At 45.0% G+C, this 23,006-nt stretch overlaps 1 protein-coding gene across 10 annotated transcripts in view; it reads right to left on the bottom strand.

The window, feature by feature from the left end:
* Nucleotides 1–23,006, bottom strand: part of LOC117367785 (protein O-mannosyl-transferase 1-like) — a 435,721-nt gene that overhangs the window by 336,518 nt on the left and 76,197 nt on the right. For all 10 annotated transcript variants that reach the window (XR_004540848.1, XM_033960719.1, XM_033960718.1 and 7 more), the window contains exons 4-5: nucleotides 14,397–14,499; nucleotides 4,707–4,779 (exon numbers count right to left, since the gene is read on the bottom strand). Coding sequence is in view for 9 of the 10 variants with exons in the window: in XM_033960719.1 (XP_033816610.1) it covers nucleotides 4,707–4,779; nucleotides 14,397–14,499 (176 nt within the window). In the remaining variant the exon portion in view is untranslated. The remainder of the gene's footprint in view (nucleotides 1–4,706; nucleotides 4,780–14,396; nucleotides 14,500–23,006) is intronic.

The following is a 23,006-nucleotide window of genomic DNA, read 5'->3' as shown; positions in this document are numbered from 1 at the left end:
ATGCACATGCTGGCCCTGTGGACCGGCAGAAAATTTCTGTGGACCTGCACTGGTCCATGGACCGGTGGTTAAAGAACACTGCTCTAAAGGACAGCCCGCTCCAAGGGAGATGGGAGCTGTTGCAATCTGGGAGGGCTCTCTTTTTAAAAAAAAATCCACCAATTGCCAATAATAAAAGAGATCTCGCCCCACCAGTCCATACTCCTCCTCCAAATAGAAGATGGAGACCAACTTTTCCTCAGAGAAAAGCTGTCCTAAAGTTAGTAATCCCCTTCCTGCCCAGCTTCGAAATGTAATGTCCAAGTCCACAGGAGCAAAATGAGGAGTATATGGTATGGCCGTCCCAGAAAAATATAATTGCCCAACTAGTAACTGTGTATGAAGTTTAAACCAGAGATTGAGAATGTGTTGCAAGATAGGGTTCTCAGTAGTTGCTAAGTCTCTTATAATGGAGTTTCAAGTTTCAAGTTTATTTGATTATTTGATTAACGCCTATCCAAAATACTAAGCGTTGTACAATAATAATTAAAACATTAACAAAAGTACACAGAGACTAACATCTTAACATACTTCGGGGAATAACCCAAAGAGGGGCCCTGCCCAAGATAGCTTGTTCCATGCGCACCCAGTCCTTTGGAATTTCCCATTTCCAGGCCACTAGACAGCGTAGTTGGGCCGCCTGATTATAAGAAAGAAAATGTGGCACCCCCATTCCACCCCGTTTCTTCCGCCGAAACAACATTTTACGCTGGACCCGGGGCGCTTTATTATTCCAAATATATTGAAAGAGCTTCCTTTCCAAACGCTTATAAAAAGCAACTTGGGAAGTACTATCATTTTAATAGCATGGACTCAACCCAACTAGGAGATAATTAAATGTTTCCAACACTCCTTTATATTGTTGCTTTATGATAATGTGATAGTTCGCTGTATAGATGCCAGAAAGGTTCCTAGTGAAGTTAACCCCCAAATAACGTAACAAACTGGAAGCCCACCAGTAAGAAAAGGATGCTTGTATATTCTCCCTCTCTACATCTGTAAGAGAGAGTTCCAAAATCTCTGACTTTGTGACACTGACTTTAAGGTCCAGGAGCCTAGCTACTGCTGGTAGGGATTCGCACGGGGTCAAAAGAACAAACAGGATGTCATCTGCAAACAATAAAATTTTTTATTCCACTGTGCCATAGGTCAGACCCTGAATATCCGGAGTCTGACGCACCAACTGGGCCAATTCAAACAGAACTGGGTATAACGCACAACCTTGCCTTGTCCCACGACCCAACTGGAAACTTTTCGAGTAGGAGTCATTCACCTTCAAACAGGTCAAAGGAGCCCTATAAAAAGTATGGAGCCACATCAAAAAAGTATTAGGAAGACTAAATTTTTCCAACACTTGGAAACAGATAAGACCAATAGACCCCCATCAAAAGCCTTTTCAGCATCTATACCTAAAATTAGAGCAGAGTCCTCTCCCTGGCAGGCTTGCCAAATTAAAAGTTATCAAAAGTCTGTTGACCCTGCACAAATCCCAATTGGTCATCTTTAACTATTTAGGGTATATAACATTGTAATCGACTGGCAAGAATTTTGGTAAACACCTTGTAGGCAAATCCTAGCAATGAAATAGGCCGATAGGAGCTACACAACTTTGGATCTTTACCCAGTTTCAATAATAATGTGATCCCTGCCAGTCGCCAAGAATGAGGAAGCACCATACCCTCTTCAAGGCTTTTAAGGAAGACAGCCAATGGTTTCACCAAGTATTGCTTGAAAACTTTATAAAATTTTGTGGAATAGCCATCCAAACCAGGTGATTTACTCAGCTGCATATCCTTAATCGCCCAAAGAAAGGTACAGAAAGTTGATTAGCCTCTGATGGCGTGAGGCTCGGGAGCTGTACTTGATCTAAAAAGGACTGAATTACCCCCGGATGGATATCCTGCTCCGTCGAACAAAGGGTTTGAGAGTACTGGACAAAAACTTGTTAAATGTGCATCGATGTGGTGTAACGCGCCCCCTGCGCATCTACAATGGTATTGATATAATTGCGGAGCTAACGCTTCCGCAGAGTATGCACTAATAACTTCCCAGCCATGTTCGCAGTTTCGAAATATTCCTGTTTGAGAGACTGTAGCCTAACACTAACAGAAGCCAAATCTAAAGTTTGCAATTCTAAGCATAATTGTTTAAGAAGAGATTCAGCCTAGTTATCAGCAGAGCTCGCTTTATGTGACAATTCCAACTGATAGATTTGAGAAAGAAGTTTGGCCCTCAGCTGCTCATGGGCTTTATAGATACGAGATCCCAAGGCTATTTCTTCGACAACTGATGCTATATGCTCTTTTTTCTCTCTTCTCCCATTATTTAGGCCCCTCCTTCAAGTCCTTCCCTTGTCCCTCCCCTCTCCCTCCTACTCACTGTAAGTAACCACCGGTCCATGGACCAGTGCCGGTCCACAGAAATTTCCTGCCGGTCCACAGGGCCAGCATGTGCATCAAGCCCAAAACTGTGTTCTTCAACCGCCAGTCCACGGTGCGATCGATGCGGCGTTATCTTCGAGCCAGCTCCCTCTTCCTAACTGATTCAGTGCACAAAGCCACGGGCAGTGGCTCCTATGGGCATCCTGCGCCTGGACCGGAAGCCTTCTCTCTGATGTTGCAACGTCAAAGGGAAGGCTTCCAGACGAGGCAAGGGATGTGCAAGGTGCAATTAGTACTATTATGGGGGCGGGGTCTGGGGTGGAGATTGGGTAGAGATGGGCGGGGGTCTGGTCCACGACTTAGCTCAGTGTTCTTCACCCGCCAGTCCACGGACTGATACCGGTCCACAGAATAATTATTTTATTTCTGCCGGTCCATAGGTGTAAAAAAGTTGAAAAACACTGGCCTAGAGCATGCACAGGTTTGTGCGACACACAATTGGAAGAACGGCTTTAAGTGCTTCCCAAATTGAGGATGGGGAGGTCTCCCTATTTTCATTATGGTCCAGATAGTCCTGTAATTCCCAACCAATCTGTTGCAAATTCTGTGGATCTAATAGAAGGCTATCATTCAGCTGCCAATACTGGACACCACCCTACTGGAGCAACAGCTGAATAGTAAAAGTGATAGGAGCATGGTCAGACCAAATTCGAGCTGCAGTAACAATTTTTTCCACCCCAGAAAGAACATCCTTTCCCAACATCCACATATCAATTCTCGAATAAGACTCAGAATGGTATGTATAATCCTTATCAAATGGGTGTTGTAATCTCCACAAATACGAACAAATCAGGAGAGTGACCTTATACCATATAACTATTTGATCAGACCTCATATACCCAGAGTATTATTCGAGATACTTTCATGCCCTTATTGGGGTGGTATATTCATCATTGGTCTGATTTGCTTTTAACTTTAGGCTGTGATGAACTCCACAATGTGCATCAAAATCTATACACAGTATATAAAATTGGATGTATCTGTGTATGTATGTTCCAGCATGAAACGCATGGACAGATTTCAACCAAACTTGGTATACATATCATTTACTATCTGAGAAAAAATACTGTGGGGGTAGCCTTAAATTTAAAGGCTACATTTTCTAGGAGTGTTCCAAGCCCCTTACATTTAGTGAGAGACGTTTGACACTTAAGTGACATACCTGTAAAAAAAAAAAAAAAAACAACCCAACAAGGCTCAAGTAGCTTCCCTAGACCACACAGATACTAACTGCCAGCACACTCACCATCCACACATACTGCCTCCCCTCGCATCCTGCAGATCTCCCCAGGAACCACTCTTCCCTCTTCCACAATTACCAAAGAAACCCCCCACCCCCCATAGATATAGAATAAGGTCCCAAACTTCAGATAATATTCCTCGCAGATATGTACGGTCAGCCCCATCACATGCCAGATAAGAGAACCCCACCAGCCTTCATTTCAAGAAAAGGAAGAAAAAGGTCCACATAGCACTGAACTTAGAAGTCCACTCAAGCTATTCCCTCCAAAGTATCAGATTGTCCATCCAGCTTCTCCGTTTGACACTGCATGTGCCGCTTCTGATCAACTCTGTGCCATCTCTGAGCCAAAGCCCCTCACAACGCCTGTCCCAGGGGGCCCCGGCGCTGTCTCCCCTCTTCCGCAGTCCAAAGCTTGGCAGCTTACTGTCCACTGCAAAAGAAAGCCCTAAGGGGTAGGTCCATTTATAGCGGATATTATACTCCTGTAAGCAAAGGGTGACCTCCCAACACTTCCCCTTCTGCGGCAGAGCGTTATGGAGGATGGCTCAACAAAGAGCTCCAATTTAGCGCCCTCCAGGGTAATATGATCCACTTTCTGGGCCACTTGCAATATACGTTCTTTTTGTGGAAAGCGCAAGAAGCAGGCAATAAGATCACACGGTCTCCCTGGCTGCTATGTGTAATGGACTTACTCACAATATGTACAATGTAGTAATATATATGATGTACAATAAAAATTAGCCAAATAATAAACCTAAATGCTTAATGAGAAGACATGAATCACAGCATGTGTACCATAAAATGAAAACAGTGACAACAATTAAAGGTCCATCAGACCCTGCAGGATCACTTAGACCCACTTATCACTTTACAATGACCAATCCAAAAAGAACTGGTGAAGAAAGAAAAGAATACACAAACAGTTCCACACTCAGGGCAGTATAATCAAAGTTCAAAGGGCAGGAAAGTACATATACACTCACCACCTTCTTGTCCTGCTGGCTTTCCATTCAGCTGTGCCCATGACTTTGGTCCACCTGGCACTATACTTATATTCTATAAAGAGAGAAGGCAAATAAGTGATTCTAATAATTGTAACACACCATCAAAGACCACAGACAGCCAATTCCCACTGCAGCTCCTTGTGACCCTGTGCAAATCACTTAACACTTCATTGCCCCAGGTACAAAAACTTAAGATTGTGAGACCACTAGAGACAGAGAAAGTACCCGCATAAGTGTACATCTAGTAGAACTATAGAAATGATTAGTAGTAATTAATCCACTGCATGAGGTGGGTGCGGAATCTAGTGCTTGTGGCTTTTAACAGTTATGGGGGACAGTGATTGAGGTCTCCTAGTCTTCGTAATATTTGATAGCATAAAATATCGGTTCACTTGTACCCGTTCTATACCACTCAGGATTTTATAGATTTTAATTGTATCTCCCCCTCAGCAATCTTTTTTCCAAGCTAAAGTGCTAGAATCTCTTTAGACTTTCCTCGTACGAGAGGCGTTCCAACCCCTTTATCATCTTGGTCACTCTTCTTTATTTTTATTTTTATTTATTTTAAAAATTTCTTTCCCACCTAAGAACTAGGTGGGTCACAACCAATGTACATAATCTCTTTACAAACATAAGATATATCAGTGCATCAACTCTGCTTAATAATAAACCATCACACCCTTTCACCACAAGAATGCTTGTACAAATAACTGTGTTTTAAGCAGATGATGAAACTGATCCATATTCTTACATAGGCACAAGTTACCTGGCAGAGCATTCCATGTGCACCTGCTAAGAAAAATGTTGATGAGGGAGGAAGTAACATCATCTGGAAGAATGGTAGCTTAGTTTTCGAGCTCCGTTGGGGCTCATGCTTTGTAAGAATAAAAATTCCTTCGGTAGCAGTCAGAATCGCTTACAAGGGGCTATACAGTAGCAGAGTGCATGGCGAGTAAGAGGAAACTGGAAAAGTTTCAGTTTCCAGGCATTGCAGGTGTTAAGACCCGATCACACGTGAGCAGTTCTCTGGTAGGCCCTCCTAAAATGGCGCAGCAGCCCTCGGCAGCAAAGGCTGGAAATTCATCAGCTCCTCCAGCCAAAGGTGCGTTGCTGGCAGCAGGGAATGTGGAGCAATGGTTTCGTGATTTAAAAGCTGAAATGGTAGGAGTGCGAGTGGACATAAAGGCAGCTCTCGCTGAGATTCGGGCGGAGTTGGGCAAGTTGGGGGGGGGTCGAGTGGCGGCCTCTGAAGAACGCATCGAGCATGTGGTGATAGCAATGCAGGAGACTAAGACGATGGCTGAATCGGCAGTGACACAACTTGAGGATTTGCAGCATCAAGTGGAGGATTTAGAGAACAGATCCAGACGAAATAACTTAAGTTTCAAGGGTATTCCTGAGACTGAGAGATATAAAGATGCCAGACAAGTAGTGCAAGAGTTTTGCAGCCACCTGCTTGGAGAGGAGGAACAGGTGGAGAGCACTCACATAATTCTGCATCGGGCGCATAGAAGCTGGTAACCATGATATCATAGCCTGCTTTGGGGACTTTTTGTTGAAAGAAAAGATTTTACAGGTGGCGAGACGTAACCCATCTTTCACCTGGCAGGGGATTTTGGTTGGAGTTTATCAGGACCTGGTTTCAGTTACACTCCAAAAATGGAAAGCATTCAGAGAAGTTACCCAGGTGCTTCATTCCGAAGGTCACCAATATCGGTGGCTTTTCTCTTTCGGGCTACTATTTACTGTTAATGGGAAACATTGTAAGGTGGAGTTGGTGGCAGATGCATGGATGGCGCTGAAGGACTTGGGTTGTCATCTGCCAACGGAACTGAATATGTGGCATTCGCCCAGCAAGAGTGTGGCGGTCAGAGGACAGAGACAGAGTTCCCAGAGGGGCCACCTCGCAATCGGCACAGGCTACCTGAACTGTTTCTACTCTCTTGATTATATTGCTGTTTAGTAGTACTGGCTCCTTGGTGGACTGGGAGGGGGGGCATGTATGCTTTTCTTGTTTATTATTCTCTTTCTCTATTTTCTGAGAGAGAGTGGTTGAGGGATGTGAGTTCTGTCTGATTATGTGAGCGGGGAGCTGGTGGGGGACTAGCTGGAGGAAGGCTGTGCTTAATTGGAACTGGTTTGCTCAGTATTGTGGTGTTAGTATTATGTTTATGCATTTTACACTTACTGTTTTCTCATTTCTTGGGTTTGATAGTTTGGGGTGGGGGTAACAGTGCTGAGTGTTGTGTGAGTGTAGGACATGGTGAGTATGTGGAGACTGCTAAGTTTGGGGGTATAGGGTTGATGAATGACTGTGGAGAAGGAGACCTTATTTTCTTGACCTGGCTGATCCGAGCACGTCTGGATCAGCTTCTTGGAGGGGTGTTGGGGGAGAGGGGAAGGCAGAGTTCTGGGAGACAGCAGAGGAGGGGGTTGGGGAGGGTTAATGGATGGGGGACCAGAAGTGATCATTGGATCTTGGAATGTTAATGGGTTAAATAGTCTGGGCAAGCGGAGCATGGTTTTTCGAGATTTACAGCGTATGAAATGGAACATTTGCCTACTACAAGAGACACATTTGAGACCGCGGGATGCGGATTTGCTACAAAAGCCACAATTTGATCCGATTTGGACATATCAGGAGGAGGGGGCCATTAGAAGAACCAGGGGGTTGGCTATTCTGGTTCGTAAGGGGTTGGGCTTTCAGGTTGATCAGGGTCGACCCCTTACTATTGTCAATGTTTATGGACCCAATACGGCACAAGCAGCATTTTTGGGGGCCCTACAGGAGGAATTGGGAACTTTCGTGCAGGGTGTGATATACTTGGGTGGGGATTTTAATGTTCCACCTGATTCCTCTTTGGATCATTCTGGGGGAGGGAGGAGTGCACACAAGAGTCATAGTAAGGCTTTTAGGGACCTGATGCTTTCATTGTGCTTGATTGATAGTTGGAGGTTGCAACATAGCTCCCAGCGGAATTACACCTTCTACTCTCATGCTCAGCAAACTTATACTCCATTAGATAGACTCTGGATCCATAGGAACCAAGCAGGTGGGTTGAAAGGAGCAGAAATCAAGACAATGCAAATATCTGATCATGCCTCTCAGTGTGGGTGGCATGTCAGGGTTTGCTTGAGCAGGGGGATAGACGGTATTGGAGACTCAATGAATCGCTTTTGAGTGCTCTGCCGGTGGTTGAAGCTGTAGAAAAACTATACAGGACTATTTAGATTTGAACGACAATGGGATGCTTTGAAAGTGGTAGTTCGGCGGGAACTTATTTAGTGAGGAGCTAGATTTAAGCAACAGAGAATCCAAAGCTTTCTTCAGTTACATGAACACTTGCTTCAATTGGAAACCACCCACAAATCCAGACTGGACTCTCAGGTTTTGGTTCAATTGCAGAGAGTGAGGGATGAGTTGTACCAGCTTTAGATGGTGGAGACAGAACGTATTAGGGACCGGTTTAAGTTACATGTTTATGAGCACAGTAATAAAGCTAGTGCTTCTTTGACTAGATATATACAGATCAAACAATCTCGAGCCATCATCGCTCAGCGCCGCAATGATAACGGTGGGGGGATAGGGGTGCAGGTTACAGATTCGGCTGTTCGACAAGCGTTTGACTTTCTATACACGGTTATATGGAACATCAGATCCGGCAGACCCGGCGCTCCAAACTAGGATTTTAGATGCACTATCTATTCCAGTTTTGTCGGACCAAGATAGAGAGTATTTATAGGAACCCATTACCTTACCGGAGGTCTTAGGAATGATTAAGTTGTTAAAGAACAGAAAATCCCCGGGTTTGGATGGATATACCAGTCACTATTATAAACAATTTTCCAACAAATTGGGGCCCTTATTGGTAAGGTGGCTAATGGAGTGCCTCAGGGAGGTTCTTTGCCGAGCACCATGGGAGAAGCTGGGGTGGTGATTCTTTTAAAACCAGGGAGAGACCCTCTGAACTGTGGTTCCTATCGCCCTATCTCGTTGTTGAATTTAGATGCTAAGATTTTGGTTGGGGAAGGTGCCTCCCACTTTGATCCACTTAGATCAGTCGGGGTTTATCCAGCGCAGGCAAGTGAGCGATAATATCAGGCGTACGTTACACCTATTGTGTGCTGCTCAGTCCCGCCCAGATAAGGCAGTCCTGATGGCTATTGACACAGAGAAAGCCTTCGACAGGGTCTTGTGGGGTTTTCTTTGGGATATTATGGGTTGTATGGGAGTGGGTGGGTGCAAGCTCTATACGAAAGGCCATGGGCCTGTTTTAGGGTAAATCAGTCATATACGGACTTTGTTTCCATCTATTGGGGGACGCGTCAGGGGTGCCCGCTCTCACCACTTTTGTTTGCTCTATCAGTTGAGCCGCAAGCTTTATGTATATGTAATCACCCTGACCTGGTTGGGATTTCGCAGCAGGGGGTAGATCATCGCATTGCGCTATTTGTGGATGACATGTGGGAGAGCAGAGGTTTCCATTCCACAGCCATTACAGCTTTTCGAGGACTATGGGAGGGTGTCGGGGTTTAAAATAAATTTGGATAAAATGGAAATTATGAATCTGACATTGACTGACTTGGATGTTGCTGGGCTTCAGGGGCACTTTCCTTTTCGCTGGTCCTCGCAGAGCATTAAATATTTGGGCATTCATATTCCTAAAGATCTTTCTCAGCTATATACGTTGAATTACCCCCACATATATCAATGTATTCACAGGGACTTACAGAGGTGGCATGGGTTATGGCTTTCCTGGTTGAGGTGGATAGCTATAATTAAGATGAGCGTGCTTCCCAGATTGCTATTTCTTTCCAAATGCTGCCGGTGCCAGTGTCTCCCGCAGACTTAGCTGGTTTGGGAGCAGAGTTGAGGAAATTTGTTTGATGGCGGAAGCCTCTCAGATTATCTCAAAAACTGATGTGGGCAGCTAGAGAGGTGGGAGGTAGAGGGGTGCCTAATTTGTGGTGTATTTCCAGTCAGCACAGATTAGAATGCTCTTGGGAGATAGGGGATTTTAAAAGTGGGGTGCAGTTGGAGCAAGTGAGCCCCTGGCTCCAGCGCATTGATAATCCTTTCCTTAGGCATCTTGTGTTGCTGTGAAACCGGGTACGGGCTAAATTGGGGAATGGGAAGTCAGTGTCTTCTCTGGCGGTTATACAAGCTGAACCTCAATTTCCAGCGGGACATGATAATAGAGTCTTCCATCACTGGGCTCAGAAAGGTCTGCTCAAATTTCGAGACCTACTGGGACCTACAGGGGTACTATCTTTTGAACTGCTCTAGCGGAAATATGGGTTGCCTGATGGGGACTATTTGGCTTATTATAAGACTCGACACTTTATGCATGCCCAAGGCTGGGGATCTAGATCACCTCTCAGGCAGGAACATTTCGAGAATTTGTAGCTGGTCTTGCAGAGGGTCCTTCAACCTATCTCTGTGTTGTATCAGTATTGGAGGGGGCATACTATCACTCATTTCTCATACATATTGGGAGTGGGATTTGGGAACAGTTGTTTACTTCTAAAGAATGGGGGGTTATATATATGGGGAGGTCTATAGGGTGTCTTCTTGTGCCTTGGTTCAGGAGAATGCCTATTAGGTACTGACCTGTTGGTACTACACACCATAGCGCTTGCATAGAATGTATCCTGAGGTGTCTGATCAATGCTGGAGATGTGGCACTGCTGTGGGATCCTTTTTACATATTTGGTGGTATTGTTTGGTTATACAACCATTCTGGAGGAGAGTGGTTCTAACTGACCAATCTTATTGGCGGGTCAGTAGGAGCTAAACCTCAAGGCTTTTTGCGGTGACGGGACTAAATCGCACGAGACAACGGCGCGCAGACAACTGAGCGCAAGGTTGACGGCACGCCGAAGAAAAGCACTATTTTAAAGGGCTCCGACAGGGGGTGTGGGGGGGGAACCCCCCACTTTACTTAACAGACATTGCGCTGGCGTTGTGGGGGGCAAAAAGTTCGGTTTCAAGTATAATGAGGGGGGTTACAACCCCCCAAACCCCCCAGCGCGATGTCTGTTAAGTAAAATAGGGGGGTTCCCCACCAACACCCCTCGTCGGAACCCTTTAAAATAGTGCTTTTCTTCGGCGCACCGTCAACCTTGCGCTCAGTTGTCGGCTCGCCGTTGTCTCACGCGATTTTGTCTATGAACCCTTTTTGCTGGGCCTGAACAACCATAGGGAATATACATGGCAAACTAAGCTTCTTCGCTTAGGCCTGGCTGCAGCGAAATGTTTAATAGTGAATCATTGGAAAAATGGATTATCTCTAACACATGATGAATGGCTTAATCATTTGCTGTCCTTGGGGAAGATGGAGATGACTGTGGCTAAGCGCCGCACTACTTATGTGTCTCAAGGGTATACCTGGAAAAAACTGGGACACATTTTCCATGCTCTTTAATTCTGCTCTATTGTTATTTCCTCCTGCTCTCTTTTTGGGGTTATGGGGGGTAGGGGGATGGTCAGGGGGAGGGTGTTCTGTGAATTAACTCTGCTGTTTGGGGGGAAGAGGTTTGGGGGACTTAGCGCAATGTGTAGTGTTGCTATATTTTGACATTTTGCTTGTAATTTATTGCCTATTTGATGCATCTTTGTTGTTGATGAGTTGTTGTATATTTATTTTCCAAAACCAATAAAAAATTTTAAAAGAAAAAAAAAAAAAAGAGAAAAATGTCGATGAACACGTAGGTTATATAATGTGCAGCTGCTACTACTACATGCCTTGTTGTTGCTAATCATCTTTGAACCTTTTCTGATTCTGCTTTTTTTTTTTTTTTTGAGATATAGTAACCAGAATTAAATGCAATACTTGAGGTGAGGTCACATCATGGAGAAATACAAAGATATCATGATATTCTTAGTCTTATTTAACATTCCTTTTCTAATACCGTATTTCCCCACATATAGGCCGTCCCCCTGTATAAGCCGCAAAAAAGGCCTATAAAACTGGCTCACCTACCAGTAACTGGGCGGCCTATACTACATTTAAAAATCATCCCACCACCCTCCCTCCCTCCCTCGCTTGCGGCGACCTCGTCAAATCGCACCACCAGCGTCGAAGAGCAAGAGCCATGTTTGCGGTGAGAACTAACGGCAAAGCGATACAGGACACACCCTGCGGCCGGCCTGCAGCCACAAACATGGCTCCTGCTTTTCAATGCTGGCAGCGCGATTCGACAAGGCTGCCACCAGCGAGGGAGATAAGGGGAAGGCGGGGGGGATGGTTGCGAATGCTTTCTGAATCATTTTGCTGATACGGTAATTCTTAGCATTCTGTTTGCTTTTTTGGCTGCCGCTGCACATTGAGCAAAAGGTTTCAGAGTATTGTCTATGATGACACCTAGATCTTTTTCTTGGGAGCTGATCACTAAAGTGGACCCTAGCATCTGATAATTATGATTTGGACTATTCTTCCCAATGTGCATCACTTTGCCTTTGTCAACATTAAGGGCTCCTTTTATCAAGCCGCACTAGCGGTTTAACATGCGTAATAGCATGTGCTAAACCGCCGGCCGCGCTAGCCGCTACCGCCTCCTCTTGAGCAGGCGGTAGTTTTTGGCCAGCACAGAGGTTAGCGCATGATGAAAAGTCACGCGTGTTAACCCCGCTAACGTGGCTTGATAAAAGGAGCCCTAAATCTCATCTGCTAACTCGATGCCTATTGTTAAAATTTCCTAAGGTCTACCTGCAATTTTTCACAGGCTGATGCATTTTAATAACTTAAAATATTCAATCACCTCACTCGTCGTTCCAATTTCCAGATCATTTATAAAATATGTTAAATAGCACCAGTTCTAGTACAGATCCCTATGTCACTCCACTATTTACCCTCCTCTACTGAGAAAAATGGCCATTTAACCCTACCCTCTATTTTCTGTCCAATAACCAATTCCTAATCCACAATTTACACTCCAAGTTGCTTTCTATTCTCCCCCTCCTCCCAATTTTACAAAGCCGCGCAACTGCCCTGAAAGCCCATAGAAATTTAAAGTGCTTTGGGGCTTTTACTGCACGACTTTGTAAAAGGGGGAATAGATTACAAAAAAATAGACAGGATTTTTAAGACAGTGCTTTACAATGTAAACATTCACATTGAAAACCATCTCAGAAAATGTTAACTCTGTATTGTACCACCTTTACAGAAGCTTGTGTATTGTAACACCATTACAGGAGCTCATGCAAACTGCTCTGAATTGACTCCCCAGTCATTAGTAGCGGTACAGAAGCTTTAAATAAATAATAAACAAAACATTGCCTCCTATTCCTTGACTCTAATTTTCCCAGGAGTATCTCATGAGGAACTCTGTCGAAAACTTTCTGAAAATCTACATACACTACATCAACCAGAGCTCATTTATCCACAGGTTTATTCACAACTTCAAAGAAATGCAGCAAACTGGCGAGGCAAGACCTCCCTTGGCTGAACCCATGCTGACTGTCCCATTAAACCATGTTCCATAATTTTAATGTTCTAGAATTTTAATTTTTATAATGGTTTCAACTATTTTTCCCAGCACTGAAGTCAGACTCACTAGTCTGTAATTTCTCAGATCAACCCAAAGAACCCTTTTTAAAAATTGGCGTAAAATTAGCCACCCTCCAATCTTCAGGTACTACAGATGATTTTAGCAATAGGTTACAGATCACTAATGGCAGATCAGCAATTTCATGTTTTGTGATTTTTCAGTGCCCTAGGATATATATCATCCTGTCCTGGTGATTCATCACTCTATAACTTGTCGATTTGGCTCAGTGCGTCTTCCAGGTTCAATAAGATTTCTTTCAGTTTCTCTGATCGTCACCCTTGAAAACCATTTCCAGTTCAGGTAAATCTCTTACATCTTCTTCCGTAAAGACCGAAGCAAAGAATTAATTCAGTCTCTCTCCACTATGGCTTTATCTTCCCTAAGTGCTCCTTTTGCTCCTTGATGATCCATCAGTTCCATGGATTCCCTCAAAGACTTTCTGCTTTTGATATAAGTGAAAAAGTTGTTGCTATGAGTTTTTTCCTCTTCGGTAAGCTTCTCTTAATATCCTTTTTAGCCTTCTTTATCAGTGCTTTGCATTTAACTTGCTAGTGCTTATGTTTCTTATTTTCTTCATTCAGATCCTTTTTCCACTCTTTGAAGGATGTTCTTTTGACTCTAATAGCTGGCTCTAATTTGCTCATCTTTCCACCTTTGTTAATATGCTGTCACACTGGAGGTGGGACTTCTCTATAATGTTGCTGTAGGTCTCCTCTTATACCTTTTTGTCTCCTTCAGCTTTTTCAAGTCTGCTACTCTAACCTCAAGAGAATGGACTCCTAGGAAATCTTTGTATCAAGCACACACATATAACCTCTCACCACTTGGGAGATAATCATACATGTGACACCAAAAGCAAAAGACTGTATACATCTAGAAGCACTATAGAAATTATAAGAAGCGGTAGTAGTAGTAGCCCTTATTCCAGTTATGTCCCTTGGAAAAATTAGTTCCTCTACCTAGAAGGAAGGAGATACAACCTAATTATCAGCATATGAACACAAAGGAAATTATCATTGGTTCATGAAAACCTGTGAAGGATCTTGGGTAAAAGCAGATAAAAAGGAAATCATTAAGCAAACTTAGAGCTAGCTATAGCAAATTACACCATTTACCCACCTCCTGACTGATCAGTTGAATCGATTTCTGTAAATTGGAGACAGACTTCTGTAAAACCTGCTGCGGCAGCGACTCCGGCAGCTGTGCAGCTGTCACACTGGAACTAGAAGTGAAAGTAAGACAAAATGGTGACTCCCAGAAATTCCCAATCTTATATGGGTTACAATAATGGCACTCTCTCAAACTGCCTCAGGAATATGCTTTATTAACGAGAATCTACAGTTACTAATTACATCCAAAGTGTTATTCTTGGCAGGAGAGAAGTTAAAACTTTTAGACCTTTTTCTTTTTGCTATTTCTTTATATTCTTGCATTTTCCTCTATTCTATATCCCTGTTACCCTGCCACCTCACACTGAATGTCTGGGTGACTCAAGAATTCTTCATCAAGGGTATGCCTCAGTGCCACTCCATAGTTTGGCAAGTGTGACAACAGCCCCTTACATTCCTGGACCTTTGCTGTATCCCTAAGGACAAAACATTTGAATCTGATAGCAGTATTTCCCTAACACATTGCTTCCTCTGCCGTAGCAACTTGTTTGTATACAGAAAACTTCAACCAATTCCAGTTTGACAGAGGCTATGAAACCCTGCCCCCTCCTCGGGTTAATTCAGCTCCTCAGACAGAAGGTTTCTTGGAGAAACTTCCAGTACTCCCCCTCCTGGCCAGCTGGAAGAATGGCAAGAACAGATCAGAAAGGGAAACAGCTTCATGAGAGGGGGAGGGGAGGAAAGGGTCAAACCAGGAAATAGAGGAGAGTTTAAAAGGAAGAGCTAGGATCAGAACCAGGGGTCCAAGAGTGAAGGAAGGATGTGGAGGAACAGGAGAGAACTATAACCTATTCCCAATTGAGGTAGAAACTCGCTGAACTGAAGTTTGTTTGCTTACACAGAAATAAGTAAAAAGGCTGCATTTTAAAACTCTCTCTCAGAGGCAGGGTTGCATGAACTGTGCTTCTGACTGGACATGAAGGACTGTCACCCAGAACTCTGGACTGACTAAACTAAACTGCGAGGGGCAGTGTATCTTGGGAAAACAGCAGGTTTCTGTGAGGGGAGATCTTTGAGGAAACAGACCCCCCCCTAATTCTGTGTAAATAAAAGCTTATTCTCCTGCCTCCCCAAACTGCTTGTTAGTGTTTGTGTAACTCTTGGTTGGGTAACCGGGCTACAGCTATTACATCCAGTTACAAATATTTATGTTACTATTTCTGGGGTGTATACCCTGAATTACATGAAAGCTTTCAAGATAGAGTGGGGAGAGAACATAAAAGCAATTTGTACTGGAACACCAGTCAATTTTGTAACTTGAAATATGGGGAGCTAAAATGATTTGTCTAAGCAAAGTCAGAGAAACTGCTGCAGTAAAAGAGATTAGGTTCTTACCTTGATAATATATTTTTCAGTAGATAGGGATGGTATGCTGAACCATGGGTTTTCTATCCGCTCTTGCGAGTCCGTTGCAGGAGATACTGATCACTGCTTTTAGCAACTCCTCCTTCTCCTTGGTATCTGCTACCCCCCAGTCAGTTAGTTTCAAAGCTGGCAACAGCCCTACAGAAGAGAATAGGAGAAGAGGGAGACCCTCCCCCCCAAGACTCTGATCTGCTCACATAATAGAACACAAAGCTCATAGACATGCCATTGAGAGGAAAGGTATAAATGAACAATAAGCCATAATAAACTGTAGAACCCAGGGGAAATCCACAAAGAACTATACACAGTCAAACCTCGGTTTGCGAGTAACCCGGTTTGCGAGTGTTTTGCAAGACGAGCAAAACATTGCAAAACATTCTCGCAAAATTTGTCTCGCAAACCAAGTGTTGACTCGATTTGCGAGCACCCACCCCGATAACCAGCATCGCTCCCCCCCGCTCACAAAGAACCTCTCCGCTCGAATCCCCCACCCCCCCGCGAGAACAGACACCTCCCACCCAACCAACTTTAACTCGCCCCCGTCTGGCACCGGCACGAGAACCGGCATCGCTCCCCCCCCCCCCGCTCGAATCAGCACCCCCCCCCCAGTGAGAACAGGCACCCCCCCCGCCCGACCAACTTTTAACTCACCCCCCCCCCCCGGTCTAGCACCGGCACGCAGCCCACAGGGCCGAGCTAAATGAGCAAACAACCGACTACTCTTATTAGCAAACCGAAAAAGCTGAAATTCATAGTGGTCCTGAGTGAGCCGCTGCACCGCGTCTTCAGTGGAGCTGACCCGCTGCTCCGCTGCTGTGTGTCCCGAACCTCCGATGTTAACGCTTATCTAAGATTCGCTGCAGCTTGTCACCCAGCGTGCCCTCCAGCGCGGCCTGCACCTTGGCAGTAACCTCCGCGACCCAGAGGGAACTGGGGGTCTCAGGCGAGGCAGGCGCCACATGCGCCGCCATCTTGGTTTCAGGCTGCTACCTCCGCTCGCGGTCCATCTTAATCAGTCGAGCGGCCATCACCCAGTGAGCCGCAAAAGCGCTCCAACAGCACCCGACTGCGCTCCCCCGCTTGAAAACGCGGAGAGCCGAGGTAAAAACGCTGAGTAATATGCAGATCTGTAGCGGGCGTACCGGAGCCATGAGATCACCCTTCTCACAGCCCCATGCTTCTGCCGGAAGTCGTAAATCCACATTTTATTCCAGGAACCCGCCCTATACTTGCTGATTCGCCGATTGTCTGTCTTATAGGTACTGGTAAGGTGGTTTTCTATTTTCTGTCCAGTCTTTATAAGAGTACCATCAGACTGGATTTAGCACTTAATTTGGAGGGGGGTGTCCTTAGTTCAGGTGCCCCCTCCCGACAGTGCAGGCCATGTCTCCCTAAAGCACTGTTTTGTCGTTCAGATTTCCAGTGTTCCATAACCTGTTATTTTTCCAGGACAAGCAGGCAGTATATTCTCACATGTGGGTGACATCATCCACAGAGCCCCGGTATGGACAGCTTTAAAAGTGCATCACTACTTTAAGAACTTGAGAAAATTTGCAAACTGCCCGCACCAATGTAGGCTCGCGGTACCTCAGTTCTTAGTTTTCCGTGGAGCTAAGAAATCGTGTTCTTGTACAATCCCACTTTATTCTGGAACCAGAGGAATGTAATAGAGCCGTCTTGATAATTCAGGGTGGAACTGAGGGGCATGCTGCCAAAACAGAAGCACCAAAAGCAGCATCCTGCTTAGCCGCCACATCGATCCTGTAAAACTTGGTGAATGTATGAAAGGAGGACCAGGTAGCAGCCCTGCAAATCTTGTCCAGAGAAACAGCCAATGACTCTGCCCAAGAGGATGAAACCCCTCTGGTCAAATGAACCCGTACCCCGCTACTTGTGGACATGTCGCGCAAATGCCTAGTGGAGCAGCACAGTCTGGCTCCGATCTCGGTCATACCTCCATGGAACCGCTCAGCCTGTGCTCCACCCAACTAGCGGACAAACCTGACAAGAAGCTCCCAAGGGAGTGGTCCCTGAGCCCGATCTGATGTGCAGGCTGTCCAGGAGGCTTACTGCCAGGCATCAAGAGGAGGGTTAGAGTACTTTCTTTTTGGTTTGGGGCCATTAGTGCCCTTACTAGGCACTAGCGCCGCAATCTGGGACTCTTGCACTGACCTTGTATGTCAGTATTTATTTTAAAATTATTTGTTTACCACCTTTCAAAACGATGATCAAAACAGTATACAAAAGTACATACATAATCAAATAAGTCACATGAACACACTGGGCCTGATTCTGTAAAGGCACCTAGGTTAGACATCAATAGATATCTAGCTTGGGGACACCAAGCCAAGTTTCATGCGGAACTCAAAATTAATTAATTAGTTTAACTGGTATGGTAATTGATCATTTAAAAAAAATGTTTTAAACAATTTAGAGTTCTATGTGGAACTCTGAGCAGTGCCTAGCAACACCTAAGTCGAGATGTCTATCAGCGCCTACCCACAAAGCAGATGTGGTTAGGGGCAGAGAATAAGCATGGTATGACTTAGGCATTGCTAGGCATCTGTGCTGGTAAATTAGGCCAGGATAACCCTGGCCTTAAGTTGAGTTTGGCACCACTATGTGCAATTCTATAAATCAGTGTTTTTCAACCTTGTTACACCCGTGGACCTGCAGAAATAAAATAATTATTTTGTGGACCTGCAAACTACTAGGACTAAAATTTAAATACCCCGTTTCCGCCCCATCTCCGCGAGTTCGGTCCCCACAAATCATCTGATCCCATCCACACAAGCCACAGTTATGATTTTATATTGAATGTATTTTATTAAAGTATAAAAAGAAACACTATTCTGTACAATTGTCATTTTATAAATACAAATAATACAGAGCAAGGATCAACAAAACCCCTGTCTCCCCTCCCCTTCACATATATCCCCTCTACTATCAAGAAAACTGAACATGCCAAATTATTACAGCAATAGTCGTTAAGCCTGTTACATTAACGGGTGCTAGAATTTATGTCTGTCTGTATTTTTCTTTCTGTCTCTTTCTTCCCTCCATTTCCCTGTGTAGCGCTGTCTCTGCTTTCTTCCTCAGTCTGCACTCGCAAGCTGTAACATTACTGCTTAGCTTTTTCTCCCTGCAAGCATCTCTGCTCTCTTTCTCATCCCCAGTCTCTTTGCTATTTTTCTCTTCTTGCAGGGGTCTCTGCTCTCCTTTCTCTATATGTTCCTTATTCCTGCAAACTTCTGTTTTCTCTGTATGCTCTTGATCCTGTGTTTCCCTGTAGGTGTCTCTTCCTTTTTTTTTTTTTTTATTCCTTCTTTACGTATGGTTGATTTATTAAAAGTTTTTATATTTTTCCTATTTGTTGCATGCCTGTCTCCTTGGCCGCTGTATGTTTCTCTTTTTTTGCTTTCTGTGTTTGTTTGTGTTTTTTTGCTGATTGTCTACTTGGTCGCTGTCAGTCTGTCTGTCTCATTAGCTGCTGTATGTCTGTATGTCTTTTTTGCAGTCTTACTCTTTGGCCACTGTATGTCTGTATGTTTTTTTTTTCCTGAATTTATCCTTGGGCATTGTATTTTTTATTTTTTTCTGTTTGTCTCCTTGGCTGTTTGTATTTTTTTTTGCTGTCTCCTTGCCCACTGTCTCTCTGTCTGTCTACTTGGACGCTGTATGTAAGTATGTCTGTCTCCTTGGCTGCTGTATGTCTGTTTATCATTTTTTTCCTGTGTCTCTCTCTCTCTCCTTGTCCTCTGTGTTTTGTTATTTTTTTCAATCTGTCTCTTTAGCCCCCTGTCCTTCTGTGAGTGTCTGTGTGTCTCTCTCTCCTTGTCCTATGTGTTTTGTTATTTTTTCAATCTGTCTCTTTAGCCCCCTGTCCTTCTGTGACTGTCTGTGTGTCTCTCTTTCCTTGTCCACTGTTGTTTGTTTGTTTTTTTCAATCTCTCTTTAGCTCCTGCTCCCCTCTCACTGACCTTTGCGCGACTGCATGTTATTCCGGATGGGTTTCCATGGCAACCCTGCTCGCGGGTCTGTGAGTATAGGGCCGTTTTGTCGGGTCTGGTGGCGCCGTGTAGGGCGGAAGCGGGGAGGCAGGGCCTCGGCACCGGCCGGGCGGCTCGCACCGCCGGCCCCCAGAAGCCCGAGGCCGGCGGCGGGGGGAGGCAGGGACATGCCTGGCGTGCCATGGTGCAAGAGGAACGGAGATCGGCGTCTGGCTGCGGTCCTGCTTGTGGAGGCGATCGGCTGGTGACGTATAAGCGCGCATGCGCACTCCTTCGGCCACAGACCTACAGCGCACGGAACACGCAAATAGAAGTGCGCATGCGCGAGTTATCCTTTTATTATATAGGATGATATTTCTGTATAGCATTCTAACAGAATACTGCAGTCACACATGACAGGAATAGTTTTAGGGGAGTGCAACTAGGGCAATTGCCCCCTGGTCAGAGAGCGCCCTAAGCCAGCTGGAAGCTAAAGAAGCACTGCCTGGGCTTTGCAGTCCCCAGTTATGTCTAACACCAGCTCTAGCAGGATATATATTTCAAATCTGATATATTCTAATCACAAAACAGAAATAAAATTATTTTTTTCTACCTTTTGTCGTCTCTGGTTTCTGCTTTCATCTTCTTTTCACTCTCTTCCTTCCAGCCTCTGCCCTCTCTGTCTCTTCAATCCAGCATCTGCCCCTTCCATCCACTGTCTGTCCTCTCCCCCTTCCATATGGTATCTGTCTTCTTTCTATGCCCCTCTCCCCTTTCCATCCAGCCTGCGCCCCCTCTCTCCTTTTTATATAATTCATTCCAGCTTCACTGCTCTCTTCAATTTTATCTCTCCTACATCAGATCTATCATCGTTGTCCCTCTCTGCTTATTTTTCTGCTGACCCCTTCCTATCATCAATCTCTCTACTTTCTCATGCCTGTGTCTCCCCTTCCCCTCCTCTAATCTCCCTGCCAGCTGTTTCCTTCCTTTTTTCCTTCTCCCTTCCCTCCTCCTGTCCAGCAGTAACTCTCTTCCCTTCCTCCCCTCCCAGCAGCATCTGTCCTTCTCCCTCTCCAGTAGCAGCTGTCCCTTTTTTTTCCCTTGCCCACAAGCTTCCCTCCAGGTCCAGTAGCAGCTGTCCCTTTTTTTTCCCTTGCCCAGCAGCTTCCCAGACTCCTTTCCCTCCTCCCCTCCCAGCAGCATCTCTCCTTCTCCTTCCCTCCAGGTCCAGTAGCAGCTGTCCCTTTTTTTTCCCTTGCCCAGCAGCTTCCCAGACTCCTTCCCCTCCTAGCAGCATCTCTCCTTCTCCCTCTCCAGTAGCAGCTGTCCCTTTTTTTCCCTTGCCCAGCAGCTTCCCAGACTCCAATAGTGGCTTTCTCCCCTCCTAGCAGCTCTCCTTACTTCCCAGCGCAGCGATTCAGGAAGGCAGCCTCGGGTCCTTTGTTGGGTCGCGCCGCCTCTGAGGAAAGAGGAAGTTGCATCATCAGAGGCAGCCGCGACTCAGCAAAAGCCCCAATGCTGCTTCGTGAATCGCTGCACTGGGAAGTAAAGGAGAGCTGCAGAGAGGGGAGAAAGCCACTGTTGGAGGCGCCCCAAGATCTCTCCGGCCCAGCGCAGACTTCAGCTGTTGATCTTGCCGGCCCTGCGCGGACCGGCAGGAAATTGAAGTGAATCAATCTTGCCGGCCCTGCGCAGTCCGGCAAAAATTTCCTGCGGACCGGCAGTTGAAGAACAGTGCTATAAATGACACCTAGCAGCTGATTGACAACTATGCCTGGGAATTAAGTGCCACTAGGTAATGTTTATAGAATCAGGCCCACTATGTGTAAAAAAACCAAAAGCTAACAAAAATAACAAAAGCAAAAGCTTCCAAAGTCAACCTTAAATGTTACCAAAATTACATATATAAGAATCATAAGCAATCCAAAATCATCCTCCAAGGATTTTCACTGACCCACATTCCCACCTCCATATCTTCTAATTCTTGGGGAACAAAGTCTTCAATTTTTTTTTCTTGCTTTCTTTCAAATGAAACTCCAGTGGCCAATTCAATCTGTACAGGTGCTTTCATCGAAAACACCCTAACTCCAAAATGAACCTCACTGAATGTGCCCAAGAAAAGAATGTTCAAACAAACTTGACTGGTACATACCACATCAAGTAGGCTAAAAAAACAAACTGGTTGAGCCAGATGTATAACACAAAAGCCTAAAGAGTTTGAATTTAATCTGTGCCTCTATAAGTAGTCAAGATGAAGAGTTTAATAAGAGCCCAGTATGCACCTTTTTTTCACTACCGGTAATGAATCATTCCACTATATTCTGCACTACCTAAAGCCACTATATCAATTTCCCGGGAAGACCTATCTAAGCATATTCATTAATCGAGGGAACTTAAAAAACTAGAGTATTCATAACAAGTGCATCGCCTCATTCAAAAAAAAAAAAAAAAAAAAAGCTTGACGTGCCTAACCAACCATAATTTAAAATAAGCATTACATATTACCTTGAGAACTGGGTATTTAATGTCAGTTAGTTTCCCAGTAAAGCCCCCAAATAGCAATGTTACTTACCGTAACAGTTGTTATCCAGGGACAGCAGGCAGCTATTCTCACTAGTGGGTGATGTCATCAGACAGAGCCCCGGTACGGACGTCTCACAAGCACGTGTTGCTTGTAGAAACTTAAAGTTTCTAGATGCCCGCACCGCGCATGCGCCGGTGCCTTCCTACCCGGAGATCCGGGCGTGTCTCCTCAGTTCAGGTAGCTAGCCTGAGAAGCCAACCCAGGGGAGGTGGGTGGGACGTGAGAATAGCTGCCTGCTGTCCCTGGATAACAACTGTTACGGTAAGTAACATTGCTTTATCCCAGGACAAGCAGGCAGGTATTCTCACTAGTGGGTGACCTCCAAGCTAACCTCAGTGGGATGGAGGGGGAGTTGGCGACTTAAGAGAATAAATTTTTCAATACTGTTTGGCCAAACTGTCCATCCCGTCTGGAGAGAGTATCCAGACAATAATGTGAGGTGAATGTGTGAACCGAGGACCAGGTGGCAGCCTTACAAATTTCCTCGATTGGTGTTGATCTGAGGAATGCTACTGAGGCTGCCATTGCTCTGACCTTATGGGCTGTGACCTTACAAGGAAGTGATAATCCAGCCTGGGCATAGCAGAAAGAGATACAAGCCGCCATCCAATTAGAGATGGTG

The sequence above is a fragment of the Geotrypetes seraphini genome, chromosome 10 (genome assembly GCF_902459505.1).
Source record: "Geotrypetes seraphini chromosome 10, aGeoSer1.1, whole genome shotgun sequence".
Lineage (NCBI taxonomy): Eukaryota > Metazoa > Chordata > Amphibia > Gymnophiona > Dermophiidae > Geotrypetes > Geotrypetes seraphini.
This window is presented reverse-complemented; position numbering and strand designations above follow the sequence as displayed.